Source organism: Podarcis erhardii, assembly GCF_964252035.2.
Source record: "Podarcis erhardii genome assembly, chromosome: 1".
Classification (NCBI taxonomy): Eukaryota; Metazoa; Chordata; class Lepidosauria; order Squamata; family Lacertidae; genus Podarcis; species Podarcis erhardii.
This window is the reverse complement of record NC_138497.1, coordinates 95,073,404-95,098,339: the sequence shown is the minus strand read 5'-3', so window position 1 is coordinate 95,098,339 and position 24,936 is coordinate 95,073,404. Positions and strand designations below refer to the sequence as shown.

The 24,936-nt window shown below is 42.6% G+C and overlaps 2 protein-coding genes across 5 annotated transcripts in view; one reads left to right on the top strand and one right to left on the bottom strand.

Moving 5' to 3' along the window:
* Positions 1 to 2,155: 2,155 nt before the first annotated feature.
* LOC309348145 (glycerol-3-phosphate dehydrogenase 1-like protein) overlaps positions 2,156 to 24,936 on the bottom strand; it is a 30,922-nt gene continuing 8,141 nt past the window's right edge. Inside the window, exons 3-11 of one of the 4 annotated variants that reach the window (XM_081873202.1) lie at positions 15,997 to 16,072; positions 14,576 to 14,788; positions 8,176 to 8,353; positions 6,919 to 7,059; positions 6,011 to 6,149; positions 5,266 to 5,378; positions 3,842 to 4,075; positions 2,994 to 3,100; positions 2,156 to 2,327 (exon numbers count right to left, since the gene is read on the bottom strand). In XM_081873202.1, the coding sequence (XP_081729328.1) occupies positions 2,231 to 2,327; positions 2,994 to 3,100; positions 3,842 to 4,075; positions 5,266 to 5,378; positions 6,011 to 6,149; positions 6,919 to 7,059; positions 8,176 to 8,353; positions 14,576 to 14,616 (1,050 nt within the window). In that variant the 5' untranslated portion in view covers positions 14,617 to 14,788; positions 15,997 to 16,072 and the 3' untranslated portion in view covers positions 2,156 to 2,230. Of the gene's footprint in view, positions 2,328 to 2,993; positions 3,101 to 3,841; positions 4,076 to 5,265; positions 5,379 to 6,010; positions 6,150 to 6,918; positions 7,060 to 8,175; positions 8,354 to 11,607; positions 11,741 to 14,575; positions 14,789 to 15,996; positions 16,073 to 24,936 lie in introns of those variants that run through there. The other 3 variants (XM_081873201.1, XM_081873200.1, XM_081873203.1) reach the window with 3 other exon arrangements.
* The window catches only part of OSBPL11 (oxysterol binding protein like 11), a 44,126-nt gene continuing 41,832 nt past the window's right edge, over positions 22,643 to 24,936 (top strand). The window contains exon 1 of the mRNA XM_081871615.1: positions 22,643 to 23,523. Coding sequence (XP_081727741.1) covers positions 23,327 to 23,523 — 197 coding nt within the window. The 5' untranslated portion in view covers positions 22,643 to 23,326. The remainder of the gene's footprint in view (positions 23,524 to 24,936) is intronic.

Genomic DNA, 24,936 nt, shown 5'->3' with positions numbered 1-24,936 from the left:
TTCTTTAGAATCTGAAGGTCTGACGGGGCTTCTGCAGCTTCCGATTGGCTGCAGGAGCTTCCTGCAGCCAATCAGAAGCCGTGCTTTGGAAGTCGAACGGGCTTCCGAAATGGATTCCATTCGACTTCCAAGGTACGACTGTACAAAATAACACTGCCACCATTCTTCTTCTTCTTGGCAAGCACACAAACAATAGACGCATTACTGTATTTAGCCTGACAAGACTCCTCACCATGTTGGCATTCACTAGCCTACCAGTCATTCTGATGAAATGTCATAAGGAAACATGACCTATGTTTTACTCGATACTATAGAATGCTGCATATCTTGGTTATGAGGAAGGAAATGAATGTTAAAGCGATCTCCTACATAAAGCTGCTCATTTTAAATGTTTTCATTGTGTTAGGTCCCAGTTATTGTACAGATATGCTCAAAATAAACCTACTTGAAATATTAATTTTATCTAGACAAGTTTCTCCATGCCAGTGAGCTGTTTTCTATTTCAGGTTCACAACTTGAACTCGTGGGAGGGTTTTATGAGAGCATACTTACATTTTATCTTATTATTTTATTTTGTGTAGCTTGAATAAGGTATAGATTGTTTTTTTTTTGTGGGGGGGGGGAATCTTACCTATCTCTGCATATGTGGGCCAAAGCAGACGCTATGCTTATCTGAATTAATTTCTATGAATGTTATACAGTTTATAGCTGGGTAGTTTAAAATCCAGTATAAGCTGTGGATGAGCAGTAGAGAACTGTCTGTGGATGCACATCTCTTGAGAACCAGGATCATGACTCAGAACAGTAATACAGTTAGAGTCCGTATATATGTGCAGTCTGTCACTCCGTAGTACAAAATGTCAACATAGATTTTTACATGTAAATTGTACTTTGCCGATTGATACAACATACTATTTATGCAGAACTATTCTTTTCCACTTGTCATGAGTGGACTTCAGGCTGGATTATGTATGGTGTTTATATGTGCAATTGATTTATTTTTAAAATATGTGGAAGATTCTTTTAGCATAAGCACTTTGAGCATTAGTGTCAAATTAAAGAACCTTGTCTTAAAAAAAAAATCTTTGGTCCTTTTTGTTTACAGAAAACACACACTTTCTAGAAAGAAATTGAGTTCTGTAGCGAGAAATGTAGAATACATTGCAACTGCTCCGAAAAAACTGAATTATGTCATTATTTTAAACTTTTCAGTACTGTTCTACTTTGTTTTGATATCACTTTGGGATACCTCATGGGAATTATTTCATTCATAAATGAAATTGTAAACAAAAGATATTAAATGCCTCAGGGGAATTTGACCTAGCTTTTATGTGTGTTTAAGCTCCATATAACTGCATTTTCCTCCATGAGCTTACAAATTTTCCCTCAGGACTGTGAGGGAAAGCAGTTTGTCACTGATGGCATAGCTTTGTGGGGAAGCTACCAATAGGTATGCAGCTGAAAGAAGAGCTGAGAGTCAGCAGTGGACTGAGAAAGAGAAATCTAAGATGAGGGTGGGCAGAGGTGAAGTAGGATTTGAAGAACAGGGCAGAGGAAGTGGAGCTGGTGGGGCAGATCTCCCCCATCCCTGCTGGAATCAGGGGAAAGACAGGAATCCAAGGAGGCCAACAAAGAACAAGGCAGGCAGTGGGCAGGAAAGCATGGGACAAGATGTGGAGACATTGAAGGGAAGCGGAGACTGGCAAAACATCATACGATACCTAGAGCGTTTTGACTTGACAGTAACCTCCCTGCCAAGTTCTACCCCATTCAATTTCACAAGTTGATTTCCACTACCGAGCCAGGCTTTTTTGGCTTCAGTAGATCCAAGTTGAAACGTGTCACTCAGGGGAAAGAAAGCTTCAGAAATTAAAGACACTGCCTCAGGAGGTTCTTCACTCTTTCACTGGAGGTCTTTAACAAAAGGCTCAACAAGCGCACCTGAACAAGAACACACTCTTCTGTTCCATGTCCAAATTCTCATGAGTGACTTTGAGATTACACCCTCATTTTCAACTTACGAGCCCTATGTAATATCCTCCACTTCCCTGGCTTCTGAAGTTTATACTGAGATGTAGTATCTAGCGGACTTCACTTTCTGTGGAAATTGTTTTTCTGTATAGCCTGTGACAATGAACACGTAGTACAGATGATATCGTTTTGCTTGCTTTTATTCAGCATGGTCAAACTGACAGAATCCTCATGCAGAGAGGCAAGTCACAACACTATCTTACATGTGTTCCGGATGACTTTGCAAACAAGTGATGAACTCTTTGATAGACTTCCCTTCATAGCAGATCAGGTAGACGTTCACAAATAATGGAAACCTGGGAGAAATGCAATTGCTAAAGTAAATTTTCATGCAAAATACAACCAATTTAAGTTTTTACCAGCAAGGTCATTTTTAGCTGGCTTTTCTGTACATGGCTGATGCATGATGTAAACTTTATGATTAGATACAGGACAGAATACTATTGAAATATTTTAAAGCACTGTAGCAAGTATGAATGGGAGAATATCAACTTCTGTTTCTCTGTGTCTCAAGTCCAGTTCTCAACATTTCCACGTCAATTTGCAATTTTTTTAATAAGAAGCCTCATGAAAATTCACCGGCATTTTAAAGCTGATTTCTCATTATACATGTTATTTACAAATCAGTTTTCCATAATTTAATGCATTTTGTATGTTATTTTCACTTAGATGTGCACTTTATCCTACTATGTGCATTTTGTAAACATTGCTTGGCCATAGAACTACATGCAAAATTCAGAGAAGTGTGATGTTTGAATGATGAGTGTGTTTTGGTTCCCATACCTTCTCAGAAAGCGTGAATTATGTAAATTTACCTTTAAATACAAACTAATCCCCCAACCCTAGTGATGGCTCACAACAGAGACACCCAAGGGTTTTTCCATGGCCAAAGGAGCCAGCAAAGTGCAGAGAATACTCTGACTTCTCAGACAGGATATTTACTAGAAAGTCAAGCTACGTACTTGTCAACCATTTTCTTCTGCTTCAGGATTTTGTAGACTTCAGCAGATGTTTGAGGCCCTTGTAGCTTTTGCCCATTCAGCATTTCTTTTTCTAGCTGTTCAATTGTCTGGAAATTATTTTTAAAGAGTGTTAGATCATTTGTATTTGGTTTAAAGGAAACTGCATCACTAAACTCCATTTAAAACTAAGTAATAAATGTGAAAGTGCTGAAGCTGGAACTCCCTTTGTTCTCTTTTGCAAAGAATAGAGTCTGCACAAAATTATTATTTCCAATCTAAGCAATACCCAAGATTTACTTATACATACTAAAAACGTATGTGTTTTTAAATTAGGACAGGCATCTCTCATTTGGTATTATTTCCAGCTAAACTCTGTGTGACACTAGAAAGCCGAAACAGCTATAATGTTGAGTAGTGGCAGATACCCACCACTGATTTGTCTAATCTTCTAAAGCCATCTAAGTTGAAGACCATCACATCATTTTCTGGGAATGGATACCACAGTTACATGGTGTGAATATGTCCCTTTCTTTTTCTGAATCTCCCACCATTCTTTTTTCCTGGATGGTGCCTGGTTATATTATGAAAGGAGGAAAGAGAAGAGCTTCTTTCTATCTACTTTCTCCATATTATGCCCATTTTAGAAAGTTTAACATCACACAAAGTCAGTTATTAGCAAGGGGCCTTGGTCACTACCACTGGTCTCATCCACAAACAAATGCATACTGTAATATACTAGTTAGATATGCCCCCTGTCCTCATAAGTAAATGCAGAATACTATTGGGAAAGGGCTGATAAGACAAAAGTGTACCCATTACAGCAATTAATCTTGGGGCGAAATACTTACTTTTCCACCACGTGCAAAAGCTTCAGCCACCTTCCTGTTGCGTCCCCCGTAGCATGTGGTAATCAGATCAGCAACACCACAACTTTCCAGAAATGTATTTATTACTACAGGGCCTTTGCAAAAGAGTTTAGCAAAGGCAATCATTTCCATTAGGCCCAGACGAATCACAGCTGCCTTGGTATTGTCACCTTGGCCCAACCCATCACAAAAACCAGCCCCTACTGCAACGATATTCTAAATCCAGTTGGAACAGAGGGAGAAAAGGAGAGTGAAGAAAAAAATCACATGAGACAAAGGCATCGTGTTTAATGACTTCAGAAAGCATGAATGCTTAGCAAAAGGTGCCATTCGCAAATGCATTCCAACAGCTGCATTTCTCTATTCAGTTGCTCCTAAATGCCCCCAAGAGCAAAACTGCATGCAGTTCAGTGGTCTATTCAGATATATTCAGCAAGTGGTGTCTGCAAGTCTGGTCACTATAAGAAGTGCTGCTGCAGTTGAAGAATATGCTGCTAAAATATGTCTTGGTAGTAACAAGCCACACTTCTTGTTTATCTCCACAGAATCAAAGCAGCTGGTGAGACATTTCCATAGGATCAAAGCAGCTAATGAGGTGTATCCTTGTACTGAATGTTTTTAAGTGAGATAGTGATATGAGGGAGGGATCATAGCTCTGTAGCACATGGTTTTTAGGCGGAAGATCCCAAATTCCCTTGCATCTCAAATTAAAAGCGTCAGGTAGAGAGTGATATTAAAGGGCCTCTACTAATGACAGCAGTAGACAGCACAGAGCTGATCTACAAATAGTCTGACCTAGAAGAAAACAACTTTGGATGTGTTATAGAGTAATGCCTATGGTGTTGTGTGGACGCTGGTTTTTCTTCCTCTATCAGAAACCTGAAGAGAAGTATTTCACAACTCCTCATAGTGGACAAAAGTATGTGTATGTTGTCCCACCTTCAACAAATCTCTAAAAAGTACTTTATCATATGTCCTACAAACTCCAGTGCAGACGTTGCCTAGAAAGTCATCTAAAAAGAGCCCAACATAAAACTAACAGATCTCGCTTTAAAAAAGAAGTCATTGGACATATTTCCCCACTGCCTACATCAAAGCCAAGAAAATTCACTTGAGAATAGTATGTCCAAAGGATTACATTTTTTCTGAGGTGACAAGTCACATATATTTGCTTCCTAATTGGTGGCAGCGATTTAACAACCAGCTATTGTCCAACCTATATCAAGGCCATTTTTAATTAGTATAGCAAGTGGGATGTAAGTACAGTTCTCCCATTTTACAGATTTGTAAAACCAGTGAACAAATGAATGAGAAAACCTGTGAAAAAATTTTTGAAAGCTTAGCTGGCCACACAGCTTGCAAAAAACTTTAATTGGCCTCACAATATTTGATTTGGAATGACTCACTTTTAAGGCTCCACAGAGCTCCACGGTGTCACAGTCATCTACCACAGTAATTCTGAAATTTGGGGTTTGCAACAACTCTTTATAGATCTTCCCACTTTCAGGATTTTTGCAACCTATGAAAAGAAGCACAGTAAATTAGGACTGAGGTAATGGCCAAGTAACAGCATATCATATGACTTTAACTTAAATGGAAGCATCTCTTCTAATCTCAGCTATGCTTGTGACTCACCATTAGACTCACCATACCCAAACCCAGTAAGCTTTCTATAGGGAGAGATGCTCAATAATGATTTGTAAATACGCTTTCAGTGCTGTGTTACCGAAAACACAAGAATGCCTGTATTCAAATGCTACAAACATTCCCATTTGCAAAAGCATGGGCAATAATAATAAAAACCACCTAGGTCAGCTGTGAGTGTCAGTGAGATGTAGAGGATAAGAGTGTTGGACTAGGGAGACGCAAATTCAAATTCCCACTCATCCATGAATCTCATTGGGTGACCTTTGACCAGCTGCTACCTTTCATTCTTACAGGGTTGTGCAGAACACTGCAACAACAAACAAAGTTGGCAAGGGTTTTTTGGGGTGGGGGTGGGGGGAAGTCTCATCACAGCAGCTATAGATCCACAGATATATCTTCTAGATCACCACAAAGTGGAGCAGGAGAAACATTCTGGATCTATATTTTGAGTAAGTGGACTGAACTGATCCCTCGTTTAGTCATTAGTCTTGAACACAGAATTACCAATGGTGGTTTCACAGAACTTTTCATCTGCCACTTCATTTGCGATGTTGGCTCCCATGAGTACACTGACTTCTATGCCCAGCTTCTCTCGAATGATGTCCGATATGAGTTTCAGTCCTTTAGGGCCTTCGTCTATGCCCTGTTTAACAGGAAGGCAGTGAATAAAAGTAAGACTAGCCTTCCTTGCACTTCAGTAGATGAAACATAGATCTGATCCTGTTGTACTCTATGAAATTGAGCCTGTGCAGAAGTTGTTTACAACAAAGGATAATGGGAACAGACAGCACGTTGTTGGGTTGATAAATATCTTGGTTATGACCCACACAGTACATTTCTCTTAAGATTGTTTGATGTGTGTTACATAGCCAACTTTTTATATAATAACATAAGCTTTAGAAAATAAAATAATATATTGTGGGGAAATGACTAGTCCTTTCCAAATATGGCACTTTTGCCTTCTGTTCTGCATCTCGGGGTGTCCATAGCTCTTGAAACCAACCCAGAGGCATGGTTCATTCCGACTGTAGGCAGAGAGGAAGTGTGCTCTAGAGTTAATATTATTTATCACCCAAGGCAGGTTATAACAATTAAAACACAATGTTAGAAACAATTTTGTCTTCACCCCATAGGAGCCAACTCCTAGGGACAATGGGGGCTTCAGCCTTCCCAATAAAATTGGTTTCTCACTTAGCTCAATTTCTGAGTCTGACTCTTCCCCTGCGCTCAGGTGAGCCACGTTCGTGACACATGTTATTGATTATGTGGGGTGGGGCTTACCTGGGCCCCCACAATATTTTATTCAGGTTGGTGCCCCTGCTGCACCCTATATGCAGTCAAGACCCTGGAAATTTCACTGTTCCATTTTCTCCCTAACCAGTCCTACCCCTTGGGAAAGGTTCACAAACTACCTTGATTAGCGAAATTCCAATGGCTCCTTGTTTTACATGGCCAGTTAGCTGCTGACAGATTTTAGGAATGAACTGATGAGGTATAACAAATATTATAATGTCTGCACCATTTACTGTTTCTGCTGGGTCTGCTACAGCAACCTGAAACAAAAAAGAAGAAGAAAATTTACACATTCTATTATTGAAAAACAAACAAGGACAGCTATCCAGCAGCATTTCCCATAGCGGCAAGAGTGGATCGAGATGACATTCACATATATACACATTTTGAGCATGCAATGTGTATTTCCTGGGGTTGTGCATTCAGGAAGGCACATCCATATATGCAACACAAGTATTTTTTGCAGCAGTCTTAATAGGGCCAGCTGTCCTGAATTGAGGTCCGTACAAAATAACATTAATCTACTAACTCACATGAAAACACAATGTTCAACTGCAAATGAATATTTGGAGAGAGAGAAACCACTCTTTTACATTTATATTATATATAAGTAAACATAGATTTAAGCTTTGCATCTGAAAAACTTCTTGAAGTGTCTTAGCTCAGTTCTCTTAGCAACCTAATTCTATCAATGTTTGCTCAGAAGTAAGTCCAGTGGTGTGAGGCTTGCTTTCAAGTAAGTGTGTATAGGATTAGAGCCTCAAGCTTGGCAGCCACTTGGGGGGGGGGATCAACCTCGTGTCCTGTCTTTGTTGTGCACATTCTACAATTTGGGACACAATGGTCTGCAGGTCCTCAGAGTATTCTGGAATACCGAGTAGGTTTGAAGACAAATAATGTATCTAAGCCTAACCAGTTGCAAAACTCACAAGGTTCTTGCATTGTTCTGTCAGCTGTGCCAGGATTTCTTCTCTAGTTTAGATAACACACAACTCATATCAATGTCTGTGTGTACCTATGCTGCTCTTTAATCAATTGCATTATCCTTCTGATAGATTTTGAGTACCATTCCCTTCTCAGTCTGCTCCTGGGAAAGCTGCACAGCTGTTCTGCTATGTTTTTTTAAAGAAAGGGCAGATTTTTCTAAGCTTGAGGAATGGGGTGGGGGTGGAAGAAAGCCAAAAAGGAGAAGCATGGGAGTAGGGTGTTTAGCTCACATGAGCCTCATAAAAAGTGAGCGACCCAAAATGCAGCTATTGTACACTAAATTCCCAGCATGGAAGCAGCCTTTGTTACATTGAATTGCATTCCATTATGGCCCAACTACACTACCTTTAAAACTTGAAACTACAGTTAAGGAGTTACATTGAACTTACCACGTTAGGAGGTAACTTATGCCCTGGGAGATACTTCACATTCTCATGGTCTTGGTTAATTATTTCTGTGAGTTTTCGCCCATCGATTTGCTCTTCAAATACCCACATATTTACAGTAGGGTGAAATTTGAGGGATTTCTGGGTATTTTTGCCTATGATTTTTGCAATGGCACTTCCCCTTTAAAAAAAGAAAAGTGGGGGAGGGGGAGGAAAAGAAGGCAAATAATTAAAGGCAGTGTTAATTGCATCCCCACTCACCAGAAGCGTATGGTTGCACAAGCACTATATCTCAAGAATTTGGACACAAGCAAAATTGGCATAGTAATTTGGATTTAGCAAACTTTATAAAGCTTTACCTCCTATAGTAAATTTCACAAATGGCTGCCAATGTATACAACATATGTACTGTACATATGCACTGCTTGTGCACTTTGGATGGTCACTTTGGTGCTGCTAACATAGCAGTTTGACTTCATCCCTGGAGGTGCCCTCCACTGTCTTTCAAGACAGACGGATGCCAAAACCAACACCCCACATCAAAATTCCATGTGGGGTTTTTTTAGCAAAGAAAATTGGCAGTTTAGATACCTATGTCATATTTAGACCTTAAAGATTTTAACTGAGGAGGAAGTATGGTTTCCCCTTTAAAGAGTTGTGTGCACAGTTAGTCTAGAACTGCTTCTCCACCTAGTGCAGAATTCAGGGCAAGAAGGTCTGCGCATTACATTGATCCTGGCCCAACTGGCTACCAATCAATTTCCAGGCCCAGGTTTTGACCAATAAAACCTTATGGCTTAGGACCACAATACCCCCAAGGACCACCTCTCTCCATATGAGCCTATCTCAACCCTGAGATCATAATCTGAGGCCCTTTCCTCATGTGAGTCCATGAAAGGTCCAGAGGGTGGCAACATGAGAATGGGCCTTTTCTGCAACAGTTCCCCGTTTGTAGAAAGTGTTCCTCTTCAACCAGGCCTCAGGCTGATTGATATCCAATGCCCTTTTAAATGTGATGTGGGATTTCTGGCTTGTTTTTGTTCTTATTTTTAGTCTGTATTTTGTGTTTTTTATATTGCAAATTGTTGTGAACCACCATGAGATCTACAAGGGCAATATTAAACTTAACAAATAATGAAAATAAAAATGGGGAGAAATGTCGGGGAACATACTTCTGTACACAAAAGAGTACATGAACCTTACTTAAATTATCATACCATCTTGCCTAATCTCTATAACAATAATTCCTAATGCTTTTCTCCTTGTTCCATGCAAATAGAAAGGAGACCAGGACTTCTGTCCCCCAGAGGCATTGCAAGGGGGGTGTGGGGGAGTGCGGTTTGCCTCAGGTGTCATGCCTAGGGGGGTGACAAACTCCCCCGGGTGGATTGGAGTGGCAGCGCTCGCACCCCCAGTGGGTGGATTTTCATGACTGGCACGATCACTGTCGTGAAAATCCGCCCGCTGATCGTGCAAATATGCCCTGTGATCAGCCTGGCACCCCCTGGCGGGTGGTGTTTGCTCCGCTCGGCGGGCGGCACTCACATCCCCAGCGGGTGGTATTACGCGATCGGCGGGCTGATTTTCATGACGACAATCGTGCCAATCGCGAAAATCTGCCCACCAGGGATGCAAATGCCGCCTGCCATGGCGTGCCAGCCTGGGAGGCTCCCACCGCTGGAGCACCCCCTGTGAGACTTGCCGCCACTGCTGTTCCCTCAATGGCTTCCTTGGGGCAACATCAGAGTGTCACCATTGCAGATCCAGTGAAGTTACACTGTGTTTTTCTAAGTCAGATTAATGGTATTCAAGGTCATTCAAGCAAACACAACTTCCTCAGGAGAGCTATATCTGAACGCCTTGTGTTGTGACCGAACAAGTGAAAGTAAAACAGAACCTGGGAGTCCCAAAATTCTGTCAGCAAAATTGTATCTCTAGCTGCTCCACAGCAATGTAAGCAACATACAGCTACAGCCGAGAGACCAGTTGAAAAGCTTTTCAAATTAATTGTACAAATAAAGTTGGGTTTTCAGGTGGTCTGAGTGTGTTGAGCTACCACAGACTTCACACATAAAACTCACCCCTCTGAAGTTAGAACTTAAATAAATCTTTAAAATGCTGGCAATACCTTTTTGCATATGTCTGTGTCAAGCATATCTAAGCCAAAGGTCATCTCAGCTAAGAGAAGGCTGCTATATCAGCATTGGATCTCTCTGCCTCACTGAGCCATGTCCTAGCAGCTGCCTTCATCAGAAGGCAAAAAGCTTTTGACAGCTTGTACGTTTCTTTATTAATATATTTATATTCTCCTAATGACTCTACAAGATAGCTTGTGGTACCTATTGAATTCAGGTTCACAAGTTACTGTATATACAACAATCTAGAAGAGCTCCTAACCCACAGGTCACCAGAAATGAGCAGACAAACTACTTCTTAAGACTCTTCAAGCAAAACTTTTGCACATGGGTTAGTTAGTCACACTGATGAAAGAAAAGTAAACATTTGCATAAGGTGGGGGATGCAAGTCCACATTTGTGATTGTGGATATTGAACAAGAACATTGGTTGTTCAAGAGTTCAGGCCAACTAATCTGAAACAGGAAGGTGTGGTATTGAGCTGTCTGAGAATCAGGTTCGCATATGTCATGCCTGACATCAGTTTGATGGCCACATTTTCAAAATGTTGATTTTGTTTGTCAATTTAACAGCTAATAATAACAATAAAACCAAACCAGCAGCAAATCAGAAACCATTGTGGAAAATAAATATTTCAAGGCCTGACTATGAAACTTCCAAAAACAACAACTGAGAAGTGGGTGTTTAGTATGCAAGTGGTTGTTTAGATGTTTTTGAAAGTACAGTATTGCTGACCATTGAACTTTCACATCTATTTTGGTAGCTTAAAGGAATGCAACCCTGACTGCAAATCTTACAGATAAGCTTGGAGGTTAGTGTCTCTGACTCAACTCACAGACAAAAAAGCTCAAAATTTCCCCCCACCTCTGAAGGACTCTGACTTGCAGCCTATCACATGAGAGCTGCATCTGCATTTTGGGGTGCTGGTGGGATGTGAGGTGGGTTGCAAGACCAAATGTCTAACCTCTGTTAGACACAACCATTCTGCATGTGTACATGAAAGGCACAATTCTTATTTCTTGTAGGGGAGACAGACATCTTTTCTGAAGGTAGTTCCTATGTAGCCAGGATATCACCAAAAAGTTGGTATTTCAAGCTACCCATGCTATGCTGTTGTGTCCGGGGACAGCTTTCATTGTGGCTCATTTTGTGTTTGGGTGCAAATAAGAGGCCTTTTCCAGGATTGGTGCCATGTTTGAGGGAGCTTGCCAGGGGTCACCTTGCCCAGGGCTCCATCAAACCTAACAATGACCCTCTGGTGCCCCCACCCCAGTGCTGCCTTTAGCCTTTCAAAGCTTACCAAGGGACTAGTGGAGATGCTCTGGGCACCAGAGGGGTGGAGTTCCATGAGCACAGCACAGCTCCAGCTATCCAGTATACCCTTGGACCAGCAACAAAGCAGTTGTAACAGCCACCATTTTCCATATCTCCAGTGCTTCAGTGTAGGATCTGCTACTGCCAATCTACATGCAGCTAGAGCTTCCAATCCAACAAAGGAACTGTAGCTATGCAACTGGGAGTGGGAAAATTGCAAGTAGCAGGCAAAGCACAAGGAGCAGAACATCCATATTTTATCTGTCATGGTACATTTCTGGTGCATTGTGGGTTGAGGCTTAAGGAACCTGCCTACCTTTCTGCAGGGCTTGCCTTCGTAGGTGCACTTAAGGTGCAGATTTAAGGTGTGAACTTTTCCTGTGAAAGTATCCAACAGCTTGTACCTTGAATGTGGAGTTGGTACAGTTCATCCATGCTACACTCTGTGTCATCTGTCACTGCTTTCCTCCCTTTGCTCCACCCACTCCCTTTTCACTCCTGAAAGAGGTATAATCTCTGCCTAACTATCCGGACAGGAATCTTGTGCTGCCCTTGGCTGTTGTGTCCCATCTCACATGATCAGCCTTTTCTTTCTTCATACAAACAATGGTGAATTTGCACCAAACTACCAACTGAGACATCATTCGAGTATGCCACAAAGAGAGAAAATATAAGAATAAAATACACAAATCCTCCCTGTTATTTTCAAGCTCAACCTCCACCCTGCTTAACATAAATTCTGAAACTTGCCCAGGGTTTACATTATGGAGTATGCATCTCTAAGGTCAAGGAGTTCTATAGCTCACCAGAAAAGGTCGCTGAGGTGTACAGCCATAATGAAATTTCTGTAGTTGCAGGTTCTATTTATTTATTTAGTGGTGTTACTGTGGAATAAGAACAATTGGTGTGGATTTCTAGGTGAGTGCCCAAACTGGATGTTAAGATAACAAAGACCTGTCTCTGAATGCCCTATTCTTTTAAAGAATGGAAAGGTAAGCATAAATCTTTATGCAAATCTGAGCATAGTAATCTGAGAACGTACATGAAAAGGACAAGGGTGGGGAAGACAGGGAGAAATAGGTATGACTGTAATTACCGTATTTTTTGCACCATAACACTCACTTTTTTCCTCCTAGAAAGTAAGGGGAAATGTCTGTGCGTGTTATGGAGCGAATGCCTGCGGGTGGCGGGGGGGAATCTGCTGCAGTCATGAGCAGAGGATCCATGGTTCCCCTTCCTTCCCTCCTCCGTGGTTACAAAGCATGGATCCACATGGATCCTCAGGATTTTTGCATTGGGCTACTCCAAACTCACTGTCAGATCACATGTCTGCGGCCACAGCATGAACCACAAAAATCATATATCCACTATTTCGTTTAGAATATTTTTTTTCTTGTTTTCCTCCTCTAAAAACTACGTGCGTGTTATGGTCTGGTGCGTGTTATAGAGCGAAAAATACGGTAAGTCTCGGCCTGTCGGTCAGGGTGTGTGCAACATTTCTCTCTCTTGAGAGACCAGTAACTCCTGCAAATAAACTAACATTCAATTTCATAGATGGTATCAAAGTATTCCACGCTGCGAGGACATGACTGCAAAAAAATGCAGGTTTCTCTGCTGGTCTAGGAAATAAATTTTAAAAATCCAAAGTGTCCTTCTTGGTCAGTGTTAGTAAATTTTTCATTTTGGTCCTATTAACTGTGCTGGTTGGTCCTAATGACTTTCACTTAGACCTACATGAAGCTACTATGGAAAGAAAACGCTTGAGAAGAATAAACAAAAACCTCCCCTTTCTGATGCACAACCACCATCTTGCTCTGCAAGTACACATTATGAAATAGTACCCATGCTGACTTTCAATGTAGGGCTGATATTATGAAAGCACAGGAATAATTCCACATCTAAAACAAATTTGGGAAATTAATCCCAAACTGATTTCAAAGGGGGGGGGGTATAAAATGTACGACACTTTCATGCCCGTTTCCCCTAGCACTTTTTCTCCCAGGGGAACTCAGCCTGTCACTGGATATATTCCCTTTGAGGCCAATGTTCTAGTCTGATCTGCAGGTGCTATAGAAACACATGAAGCATGGTTCAGACTGGAGGTGGAAACGCTGCAAAACAACAAACGATTCCCTCTCGCAAAGCTCTGGGAGGCTGTGGTCCGAAACATGTCTTAGGGAAACCTGTGGGGCATTTTTCCCGAGTAAACTGGTACAAGTCTGTGTCGGTCAGGGATTTCTAGCCTGTCCGACTGTCTACAGCGGACAGACTGTAGTCTATCGGTCTACAGCGTTTCTGCTTGGATTACAGAGCTGCTCTGCGCTTGTCCCTTATTTTATAGCAGAGGTGGCCAACCAGTAGCCTCCCGCTGCTGCGGAACTACAGTTCCCACCACCCCTGAACATCGGTCCTGCAGCCTGGGACTGATGGACCGTCCAACAACCATTGGAGCGCCAGAGGCTCCTCATTCCTGTTTTTATAAGGTACTGACATTTCAGGGGAGCATATGCAGCCGCATAGAACATAACAGATGCGTCCTCAGCACTAGCATGCCTGCTCAGCAGGAAGCCCTATTGGATTCAGTGGGGCTTACTCCCAGGTAAATGGGATGGGATTGCAGCCTAAGCAACCTCGTCTGCTGGTTTCCTCTGGACTCTCGTAGGGAACGATCGGGGCAATCCAAAGGCGATTAAATTTTCTAAGGTGAAGCGGGGGCGGGGGGACCTGGCATTTTTGCGCAGGTGTCCAAGAGAGGAAAGGTCCGGAGAGGGATGGCTGTCTCTCTCCGCGCTCCCTCGCCCTCTCTCTGGATAGCCCGTCGGCCACCCTCGGCTTTTGTTGCAAGGGCGCACATGCACCCAGCTCGTGGGTGGCTGGGTGGCTGGGTGGGTAGGGGGCTCTTCGTCCTCTGCCCCCCTGCGATTCCCCCTCGGCTCCGTCCGAGTCGTACTCACCAGTTCCCGGAACCGACAATGCAGACTCTGAGCGCAGACATGGTGTCTGGGCTCCCCACGTCGTCTCTGGGTCCCTTCGCGCCCGGCGGCGTCAAGTTCGGCGCTCGTCCGCTTTAAGTATCCCGGAGGCTGGGAAAGACGCTTGACACACCCCGGCCTGCATGCGCAGCCTTGTCTGCCGGGATCCAGCCCGCGGTGGAAGGAGGTCAGCCCCTAAAGACCAGTCAGAGAAGATCGGGGTCAGGGAGCCCAGCGGGCTGGCGTTCGAAGTAAAGGAGTAGCTCTCTTCCTGCTGGGTCAGCCATTGGGGCAAACGAGCCCGGCCCCACCAACCTCAGTGGTGGCTGGTGCTCGCTGGGCAGAAGGCAGGGAGGCCAACGGTAGGGGGGGGGGGGCCAGAGCCAAGGTCAGGCAGAAGCCAACCTATCCTCCTCCCTGGTGAGCTCAACAAGGATAACACTAAGAGTAAGGAGACTAAGGAAGCTGATTGCCAGTGTCACCCCCTGGACTGATTGACTGGAAGAAAAAAGGCTGGCAGCTGCTGTGGGGCAGGCTGAGCTTGGTGGGGCAGTGCCCCATTTGCCCTAATGGAGCAGCTTCCACAGCTTCTGCCAGACCCCCTCCCCACCTACCTGTCTTCTTTCTTATAACCAGTCCAGGTTCTGGCACGGGCTAATAGCTCCCTCTTCTTCCTCAGTGTTGCCTTCATGGCACTCAACAGGGAAAAGGACAAAACTAGAGTGTGTTGGCTCCTTTCAGCCCAGGGGCAGGCTTTGCTAATCTTTTATAATATGGCGCTCTGTGCAAGACCAAAATTTGGCATCCCCACATGGGTCTTCTCAATTTTGCACCCCCTCGGCTCAGGGCCTGTGGGGGGGGGGACCGCTCACACTAGCCTAAATCCAGTGCTGTTTCTGCTTTACCACTCCTAATAGGCACCAGCTAATGCAGAACATTTTTCTTCTTTGGGCTGTGTTCTTGTACCATTTCTGAGCAAACAATGTCTGGAAGGACCCACATGTATTAAATATGAATTAATAGGTGTTTTAATTTGAATTCAACTTAAACATTCTGAGAAAACTGTCACATTTTATGATTGAAGGAAATATAAATTTTAAGACCAATATCTTCAGTATTAGCATATTCCCTAATCACTATCTGGACCACAAAACAAACATCTGTTTTATGGCTACTGAACTTTGATTCATTGATTAACAGTGGCGTAGCGTGGGGGGTGCAGGGGGGGCCGGCCACACTGGGCACAACATCTGGGGGTTAGGGTTAGGGGGCGCAAATCCACGGGTTAGGGGGTGCAAATTACTTGCCTTGCCCTGGGTGCTGACAACCCATGCTACGCCACTGTTGATTAATTAAGAATGAGTGGATGTGGTGATGATATACAGAGTGCACAATGCCTGTACCTGCTCTGAGAGCCTTCTTGACTAAGGCTGGAGTATAGATGCCATAAAGTAATCTCTGGGTCTGTTATTTCAGGGTCTATTATTACAAAACAGAAATAATAGGTCACACTGGAGAAGCAGAAAACTGATCCCATTCACCTATGAGCAAGCACCATTGAACATGTGCTTTAAATATATGGTGCACACACAAGCCATATATTAACTGAAGCCAGGCTAGGATTTACAATGCCAATAGTGTTCCATGTGGCATAAAGAATCCTAGTTTGGTGTGGGTAGGTGGGCAATGTATGTTGTTTTATCAGATCTAGACCCCAGCCCAGCCCTGATCCAGAACTACCAGTCCTGCTTCACAGATCCCTAGCTCCAGGGAAACACAGCTTTGCCCTTTTTGCCAGGCAAAGATTGCTCTTCCCCCGCAGTCATGAGCTAATCCATAAAACTGAGTATCAGGACCACAATTAAGCCAAGGGAAACACAATTTAAGCGAGAGTGGGTGGCATGTGCAGATGCAGAGATTGCCATGTTGCCATAGGAACTGAAGCACAAAAAAACCCAGTAGAAGTAATGGTAATGTAGCTTTTAGGAAGTAAAGTCCCATGACTGAGAAAGCAAAATTAACTCAGCACATTTGATGCAGCTATTAATATAATTGTGTTAAGATACAAATAGACCAAGAGGGAATTGAAGTATCAAAGCTGAAGAAAATGATGTGGTTGGTGAAACAAGATTCTTTCTTTCTTTCTTTCTTTCTTTCTTTCTTTCTCTTGTAGCCTCTCTGGTTGTAAATACATGCTTGCTAAGCTAACCCTACTTAAAGTATAAAGGTGACCTCAAGCAACACAATGGATATAGAAGTACTTTCTAAATATGTCGAAAAGCAGGACTAAAGGTGTGATGTTGCAGCTTTTATCTTAGCATCAGATGGGAATATGACCTCCCTCCTTACTGTTCTTTTACAGCAGCAAATGCTACATTGAACATGGCCATGCCAGAAGCGCATAGCTTCCTTGTCACCACATGAAGGCCAGCCTCATAAAGGTCTGAAGTGAGTCACTGGGGCCGTGAACTGATTGCACAGATTTAAGTTCAGTGGAACTGATCCCATTTCATCTCCAAGTTTTCCCTCAATCTCAAGTATTTCTGATAAATACCCAGAGATCCACTAATCCAAAGGCTGAGACAGCACGATAAGGTTAATAATGCAAATCCTTCAAACTCTTTTAGCGGTAGAAACCAGGGAAGCAGGATTGAGGGAAGTTGTAGGAAAGGGAGAACAGGGATGCAGTCTGGTCAGCAACAAAGAACAGAAGAGAAATGATGATATATGGGTCAGAGTTTGGGGAAGGGCTGAAGCTCAGTGATTGAGCACATGTTTTGTATACAAAGGGTCCCAGATTCAGTCTTTGGTGCCCCCAGGTAGGTGCCCTGAGAGAGACTGCTGTGTGGCACTCTGGAGAGCCAGCCAGCATGGACAAGACTGAAATAAGCAGACTGATGGTTTTACTTAGGGCAACTTTCTGTGTTTCTTGGGTACTTTAAATTGGCTTTGTTCTGAACAGATAGTTAGCACCCCAACCCCAGTATAATGAGTCATTTATTCTGCTCCTTCTGACAGCATGCCTCTAGCCGAAACTGGGCCATTCCCTTCCCCTATTCCTTTGAGGCAAAAGTCATGCATGCTTGAGCTGCATTAATAAATATGTGATTTCACCCCTCAGATAGCTTGATGGTTGTCAGGGGAACATATTTTAGGCTCTTTGAAGCACAAACAGGTTGCTTTTGTTCACATTAGGCATGTGAGCTGTTGACTTTTGTGGGTGTGTTAAGTTTGCTACCTACACTTTCAAAGCTACATGTGGTTTGTTTGAGGCACCCAGCTGTCTGCTGTTTGTTTAAAGCTTCAGCGAACCCATTCGGAATAAACCTGAATTGACTACCTGATACAAATTACTAACATACATTTTAAAGAGAAAGATTGCAAGTATGACCTGTACATAATCAGGACCAGCATATGCGCTTGGTTTTCCAGTGATCAAGAAAATCAGAATCCATCTAGTAGATATTACTATGTACTGTAGAACACCAGGAGCCATGGAGGGAGCTGAATATTTGTGGCCACTAACCATTCAGTTAAGGTCAGTATTTTCAATGTATTTTTATGTTTCCCTGGATTATAAAGTGTTGTGAATGAATAATAAGGGGAGGGGGTGCATGCAACTGAATGCACTCCCTGAAAGATGATAGGGCAAAGTTGACTGAACCTATTATAAGACTGGCATCACATGTCATCCAAGATGGCCTGACCTTATTCATCTTGTGTGTGGTAGAAGATATTAAAAACATAATTCTCTGCCAAAGTTCGAGTGCCCAGCTGTGCTGGAAAGAGGTAACCCTCTTTTTATGTTTCCTATGTGAATAGAAGGCAGGAGCACTAATGAAAACCCTTCCCAACAGCTGAACAATCCCTTTGGCTGCAGCATTTCAGGGCATAAACTACGTATGTTAACCAACTAGTATCAAGTGTCATGTAAATCAATACTTTGTAACCCAGCCACATCCTCCGCTTGAAACATGTAACCTGTCACATCATATGGTAGAGGTGTGGTGGTTCACCTATCTCTTAACGTGAGAATTATGTGAATTTTGTGTATCATAATTTGGTAAAACTTAAGATAAGAAAGACGTTTCATCATCACCATTAAAAAACAGGTGTTTGACATTGTACTGGCTTCTCTTCTTTCACATGTAGTATTTAGTTTGGTCACTAGAGGGAAACAGCAGCTAAATACTGTAAAATCAATCTACAATTCTCTTTTGGTTTTAGTGTGTTTCAGGTGTAAGACTTGATTCATTTTATGTTATTGTGTTTGCCTAAATATTAATGCTGGGGAACTATTAAAGAACAGACCGCACCTATTGCTGGAAGATTTGAAAGTAGCCTGTTAGGGAAGACACATACTATGCATATGCAAAGAAATAACTTAATTTTTGTAATCAAGAAGCCCTTACGTGAACATATAATTACAGATAGTTATTTCACTTTTTATATTAAAAGTTCAAAGTTTTCTAATGCCTTGTCTATTAGAATCTGTTAGCCAATCTAGTATACTGTATATTATATTATATTATATTATATTATATTATATTATATTATATTATATTATATTATATTATATTATATTATATTATATTATATTATATTATATTATATTATATTATAATGTACATCAATATTATATATTGCACATATATAATATTTGAAACCTGAAAGGCAAAGAATGTTAACAACCATCATATGGAAAGCAGCTGTCATGCTCACAATGGAAACTGTCGGTATCCAGCCAGGACTCTTCTCTTGCTGCCTTGTGAAAGAGCCTTTATTTCTAGTGTATTGCAAGCCAAAAGTATGCATATTTTTATAGGAGGAAAATCACTAGATGCAGGGTAGGGAACCTGTGACCTTCCAGGTGTTGGATACAGATGCATTCAGCTCCCAGAATCCCTTATTATTGACAACCCGGACTGGGGCTGATAGGAAACTGAAATGCAATAATGCCTGAATGCCTATAGGTTCCCCACTCCTATACTAGGACATCACAGAGACTAACAGCACAACTGTGTGCATTTTACTAGGAAGTAAGCTCCATTGTCTATAAACAGGCTTACTCTCTAGGGAGTATGTTTAGTATAGCAGTCTCAGTTGGTTTAGATCTCATAGGGAACAACCTATTTCATCAAGTATAGCAGGCATTGTGCGTAATGAAAAGCCATGCAGTGTGACACAGGGATGAATGATGAATACTTATCCATCTGTGACTGTCCACTGTGTTTTTGCAGCATAGGTAGCATCCCAAGGCAGCAAGATCCATGGCTTTGTCTTACTGAGTAGCATATAGGAATGGCTGAACTTTTAGGGCAATATAAGAGTGTAGACAAAGGTCCGTATAGTTAAAGTTTTGGTTTTTCCAGTAGTGATGTATGGAAGTGAGAGCTGGACCGTAAAGAAGGATGATCATCAAATAATTGATGCTTTTGAATTATGGTGCTGGAGAAGACTCTTGAGAGTCCCATGGACTGCAAGAAGATCAAACCTATCCATTCTTAAAGAAATCAGCCCTGAGTGCTCACTGGAAGGACAGATCCTGAAGCTGAGGCTTCAATACTTTGGCCACCACATGAGAAGACTCGACTCTCTGGAAAAGACCCTGATGTTGGGAAATATTGAGGGCACAAGGAGAAGGGGACGTCAGAGGACGAGATGGTTGGACAGTGTTCTCGAAGCTACCAACATGTGTTTGACCAAACTGCGGGAGACAGTGGAAGACAGGAGTGCCTGGCGTGCTCTGGTCCATGGGGTCACTAAGAGTCAGACACGACTAAACGACTAAACAACAAGAGTGTAGACACTGGTGGTACCTTCCAGATGGCTTAGACAACTTCCACCAACTCTATGGGCCCAGAAAATATCAATAGGCTCTTCTACGCTTGTCTTTCATATTTAAATTGGCTTTATCTTTAGCTGAAAAGAACAGAATAATTTGGCTTTTTAAAATATAAGTTTAGCTTCAATCAAGCATGTTCTGGTCCAAAAAGTCTTATATGTCACAATTGGCTAGCCTTTTTCCCCCCTCTTATTCTTTTTTATTAGTTATTTCCAAAAAAACACACAAGGTAACACACAAATACAAAGAAAATACACAGAAAAGAAAAATTAAAAATAATAAACAGCAATTATCATTTCCATATCATCCATATAACATAGTCGTCTCTTACGGGACTTCCTTCAGCCTGTCCGTAAATCATTCGAAGCAATAAATAAAATTACACGTTTCATTACTTATATTGTCATTATACCGATTCCTAATTCCTGTTTGCTTTGCACAATAACTCTTAGTCTTTCACAGTGCGTCTCTAAATCCCTTTAGCGTTATTTGCCCTTCACTAATACATTCCAGATAATCTACATACTTTTCCCAATCTTTGGTGAACACTTGGTCTCTTATGTATCTAACTTTTCCTGTTAATCTATCCAACTCTGCGTAATCCGACAACTTAGATCTCCACTCCTCCACCGTTGGGGTTTCCCGTAGTTTCCACTTCTGGGCTAATACTACCCTTGCTGCCGTAACCGCATAGTATACCAATCTGCGATCTTCCTTTTTTATCTCTTGTCCTAATATCCCTAGAAGAAAGATTTCTGGTTTCTTTATGAACGTGTACTTTAATATCTTCTTCAATTCAGTGTGTACTTTCTCCCAAAATTGTTTCACCCTTCTGCACTCCCACCACATATGGTAGAAGGAGCCCTCTATGTCTTTACATCTCCAGCACTTATTATCCACCTTATACATTTTTGATAATTTCATGGGTGTCAAGTACCACCTATAAAACATCTTCATAACGTTTTCCCTTATCGAAGTACACGCCGTAAAGTTTACCCCCTCCTTCCAAAGTTTCTCCCAATCCTCAAACTGTATACTATGACCTATATCCCTTGACCAATGGATCATCACCGATTTGACTTCCTCGTCGCCTAAATTCCAGTCCAACAGCATCCTATATATCTTAGATATAATTTTCACTTTATTATTTATTATTTCTGTCTGGAATTTTGAGTCTTTATCTGCATAACCTCTTTCTTTGATATCTTTACTAAACATCTGATTCACCTGATGGTGATGTAGCCAATCGTAAACATGTTCCTTTGTTTGCTCATACGGTTTTAGCTTCCATTTCCCTTCAACCTTAGTTAGTAGCTGATCATAAGTTGCCCAATTGCTTCTCATATTAGTGGTTTTTATACTCATTACTTCGAGAGGTGAAAGCCAATGTGGTGTTTTCGGCTCTAACAGATTTTGATATCTTTCCCAAACTTCGATTAGCGGCCCTCTAAAAATGTGATTTGCAAACCCCTTGTGTACTTTCCTTTTGTTCTTCCATAAATACGCGTGCCACCCGAATCTATTATCGAAGCCCTCTAATTGGCTAGCCTTTTTAGATGCCACAAAATCCATTGGGTTGCAGCCAGCTAAGTTAGAGCACGCTATTTAAACGAATGGACTTAAGTTAGCCATGCCCATTAATTTCAACGGGTTTAGTCTGGTTCGGGCTAAAAAGTGGTCACAAGCCCTTTGTTTTTATTTTGCTGCAGCAGACTGGAGCTGCTGGGGCTGCAAAGAACGTCGTGAACAATACGGAGCAGACGAGAACTAAAATATAAGAGGCTGTGTGAAAATAGATAGATCTCCACACACCCAGAAGTGGACTCAGAGGGCGCGCTGGCGTGCAGCTGAGTCACACCCTTGCTCCAAGTTCGGTTTCTTCCACAGAAATAAGAGGACAACAAACAAACAAACAAACAAACAAGCAAACAGTGTTTGATTTAAAGGCCCTTTATGTTTGCCTTCTGGTGTTTTAGGCAGGTATTATTATCATTGTTCGTTATTATTTATTAATTATTGTTATTATTACTGCCAGCTCCTCCTTCCTGTCAGGGCATCCCTCCCCCGTTTCCCTTAACAAAGATGGCGCCGCCAGCGCTCACGCCCGCCCTCGGCCTTCACGGGGCGGAGAAACAGGGACGAAGGCGGCGGGGAGCGGCTAAGCCTGACCCGGAAGGGGTGGGAGCGGCTCCGCCACTGCTGCTGCTGCTGCTGCTGCTGCCCTCGGTTCGTGTGGGCTGCGAGCCGCCGCCGCCAACCCTGGAAGACGGAGCCTGGCCGAGTGAGGGAGGGGGCTGCAGGAGGGGCGTTTGCGGTTCATGGTGAGAGACCAGCCCCAGGCAGGCAGGCAGGCAGGCAGCCTCTGGGGGAAGGAGGTACAAACCCCAGGCGGCCGCCCTCCTTTCGGCGCCAGCATCCCGCCTCTCTGAACAATTGAGGAATTTCCCGCTGCCTCCCCACCACCCCACTTCTGCCCTCCCATGGGATACTGAGGTGCGCGGAGCTGCTCCCCCGGTTTAAACACGCCTTGGGAGCGGGTGCCTGGACGTTGCCAACGCAGCTGGCTGCCCTGCTCCCGATTCATTCTCTGGGTGTTCAGGAAACTCTTCTGTTGGATCCCTGGCCTTTTCCCCAGACCTGGCTCTTTCCCCCTCCATATTCTCCCTTTCCCCCCTTCAAAGCTGTCATTCGAGCTTATTTCCACAGACGTGCTCCATCTCTGGCCCACATTTGGCCCCATTCACAAAAGTTCTACTCCAGAGTGACCCCTCGTTTTTTTCTAAGGATACTTGACAGCCTTGATAACAAAAGTTTTCCTCAAGCCCTTGTTGACTTGGCTTGTTGCACTCTCCCACCCTTGGGTGGGCAGGGGCCCAACAGGCTCCACCATGCAAAGTGCGGAGCCTGTGTCTACGGCTCCGGCAGCGCCACCGACAGCGATGAAAGTGTCTGAAAGTGAAGGCAAGCTGGAGATTTTGATCCCAGCCCAGAACTGCACAAGCAAGAGCAGCAGTAGTAGTGGCATCAGCAGTGGTGGGATCAGCAGTAGCAGAGGAGGAAGCACTACCAAAAGCTGGCAGTATAGGTGAGTATCTCTGCTGAAGCCTAGTGGGGACTGACTTGTTGGTATCTTAAGTGGGTGGTGGTTCTTTCTTTAGGGGGGAGGGGGGAGTATTGAGAAATGGGAAGCATACACCTAAAACCATCCGATGTGCATCTGGTAAAGTTTCTGGTGCAGCTGAACTTTTCACCACAGAGGCCTAACCCTAAAGTTGCAAGTGTTTTATTTTGTATTCTGAAGGGCTTTGGAATGATAACACAGTAAAATGTGATGTGCTGGAATTTACGTTTCTAAATATGCCGGAATACTCAGTGGACACATGTGGTGGAACTGCGTTCTTCTGCCTGTTTACCATTGCGCTCCTTTGGGTTGTACTTTAAAGCATTTAGTGCTTTGACAAATGTTTAAATTGTCCCTTGGCAAGAGCTGCTTACATATTTGGGTATACAGGTAACTCACAAATTACATGCTTTTAACTAGTGTGCATTCAGCTTCACTCATTTACCAATTAAAAAAAATGGAAAGGGGGCGGGCATCTGAGATTAAAAACACTGGGTTCAATGGCGGGTGGAACTGCCAGTGTGTTTGACTATATATGATTTTGATTTTAGGCGCTATTCCCGGAACATAACCCCAGAGTTAGTTGAGAGTTGCCTACATACCTAAAAATAGCAGCTTTGTACCCAGGGTTGCTTGGGAATTCTAAGAAGCCCCCCCAAATCAGTACAATTTTGAAATCAGTAATTAAAATCAGTGCAGTTTTGAAAGATTCAGTCTCCCATTCTGATTCAAAGTGGCATCAGTTATATCCAAACATAGAGAAACCCTGCTCCTTGATATCAGAAATGGTTATGCAAAATTTGGTTATGATATCTTAAGAGGTGTCCAAATGCAAGGAACTTTCCAAAATATATAGTAGATAAATGTAGAAATGCTTCCACTGATGGAACAGTCAGGAAAGGAAAGCGTAACACTGAATTTCTCCCAGTGTGTGAAATAACACTGAGGCTTGTGCAAAATAGCTATTTTGTTTCTTTCTAGATATTACTATATGTCCTGTTCCTTGATGTAAGGAAACAAAAATGAATACACATCATCCCCATACAGGCATTTCATTATTTCACATTCAGTTGATTTTTAATATTTACAGTCAGTTAATATCTGGTCTAGTCAACAATGCTGAGCTCAATAGACCTGGTATAAGGCAGTTTCCCATAAGATTGATTTGTGAATTGCAGGCGTTCTATACATCAATTGTGTAATCATATCCGTTCGTACTAGAAAATAAACCCCAATGAATTCACTAAATGTATCTACTTTGATGCTCCTTAAATACCTTGTCATTGTGTTTTCTTTTTAAAGCAATTGTGAGAAAGTATGTTTAGGGAATGTTGTTGTTTTTTTAAAATGTCAGGACATTGCTAAGCACCAGCTTCA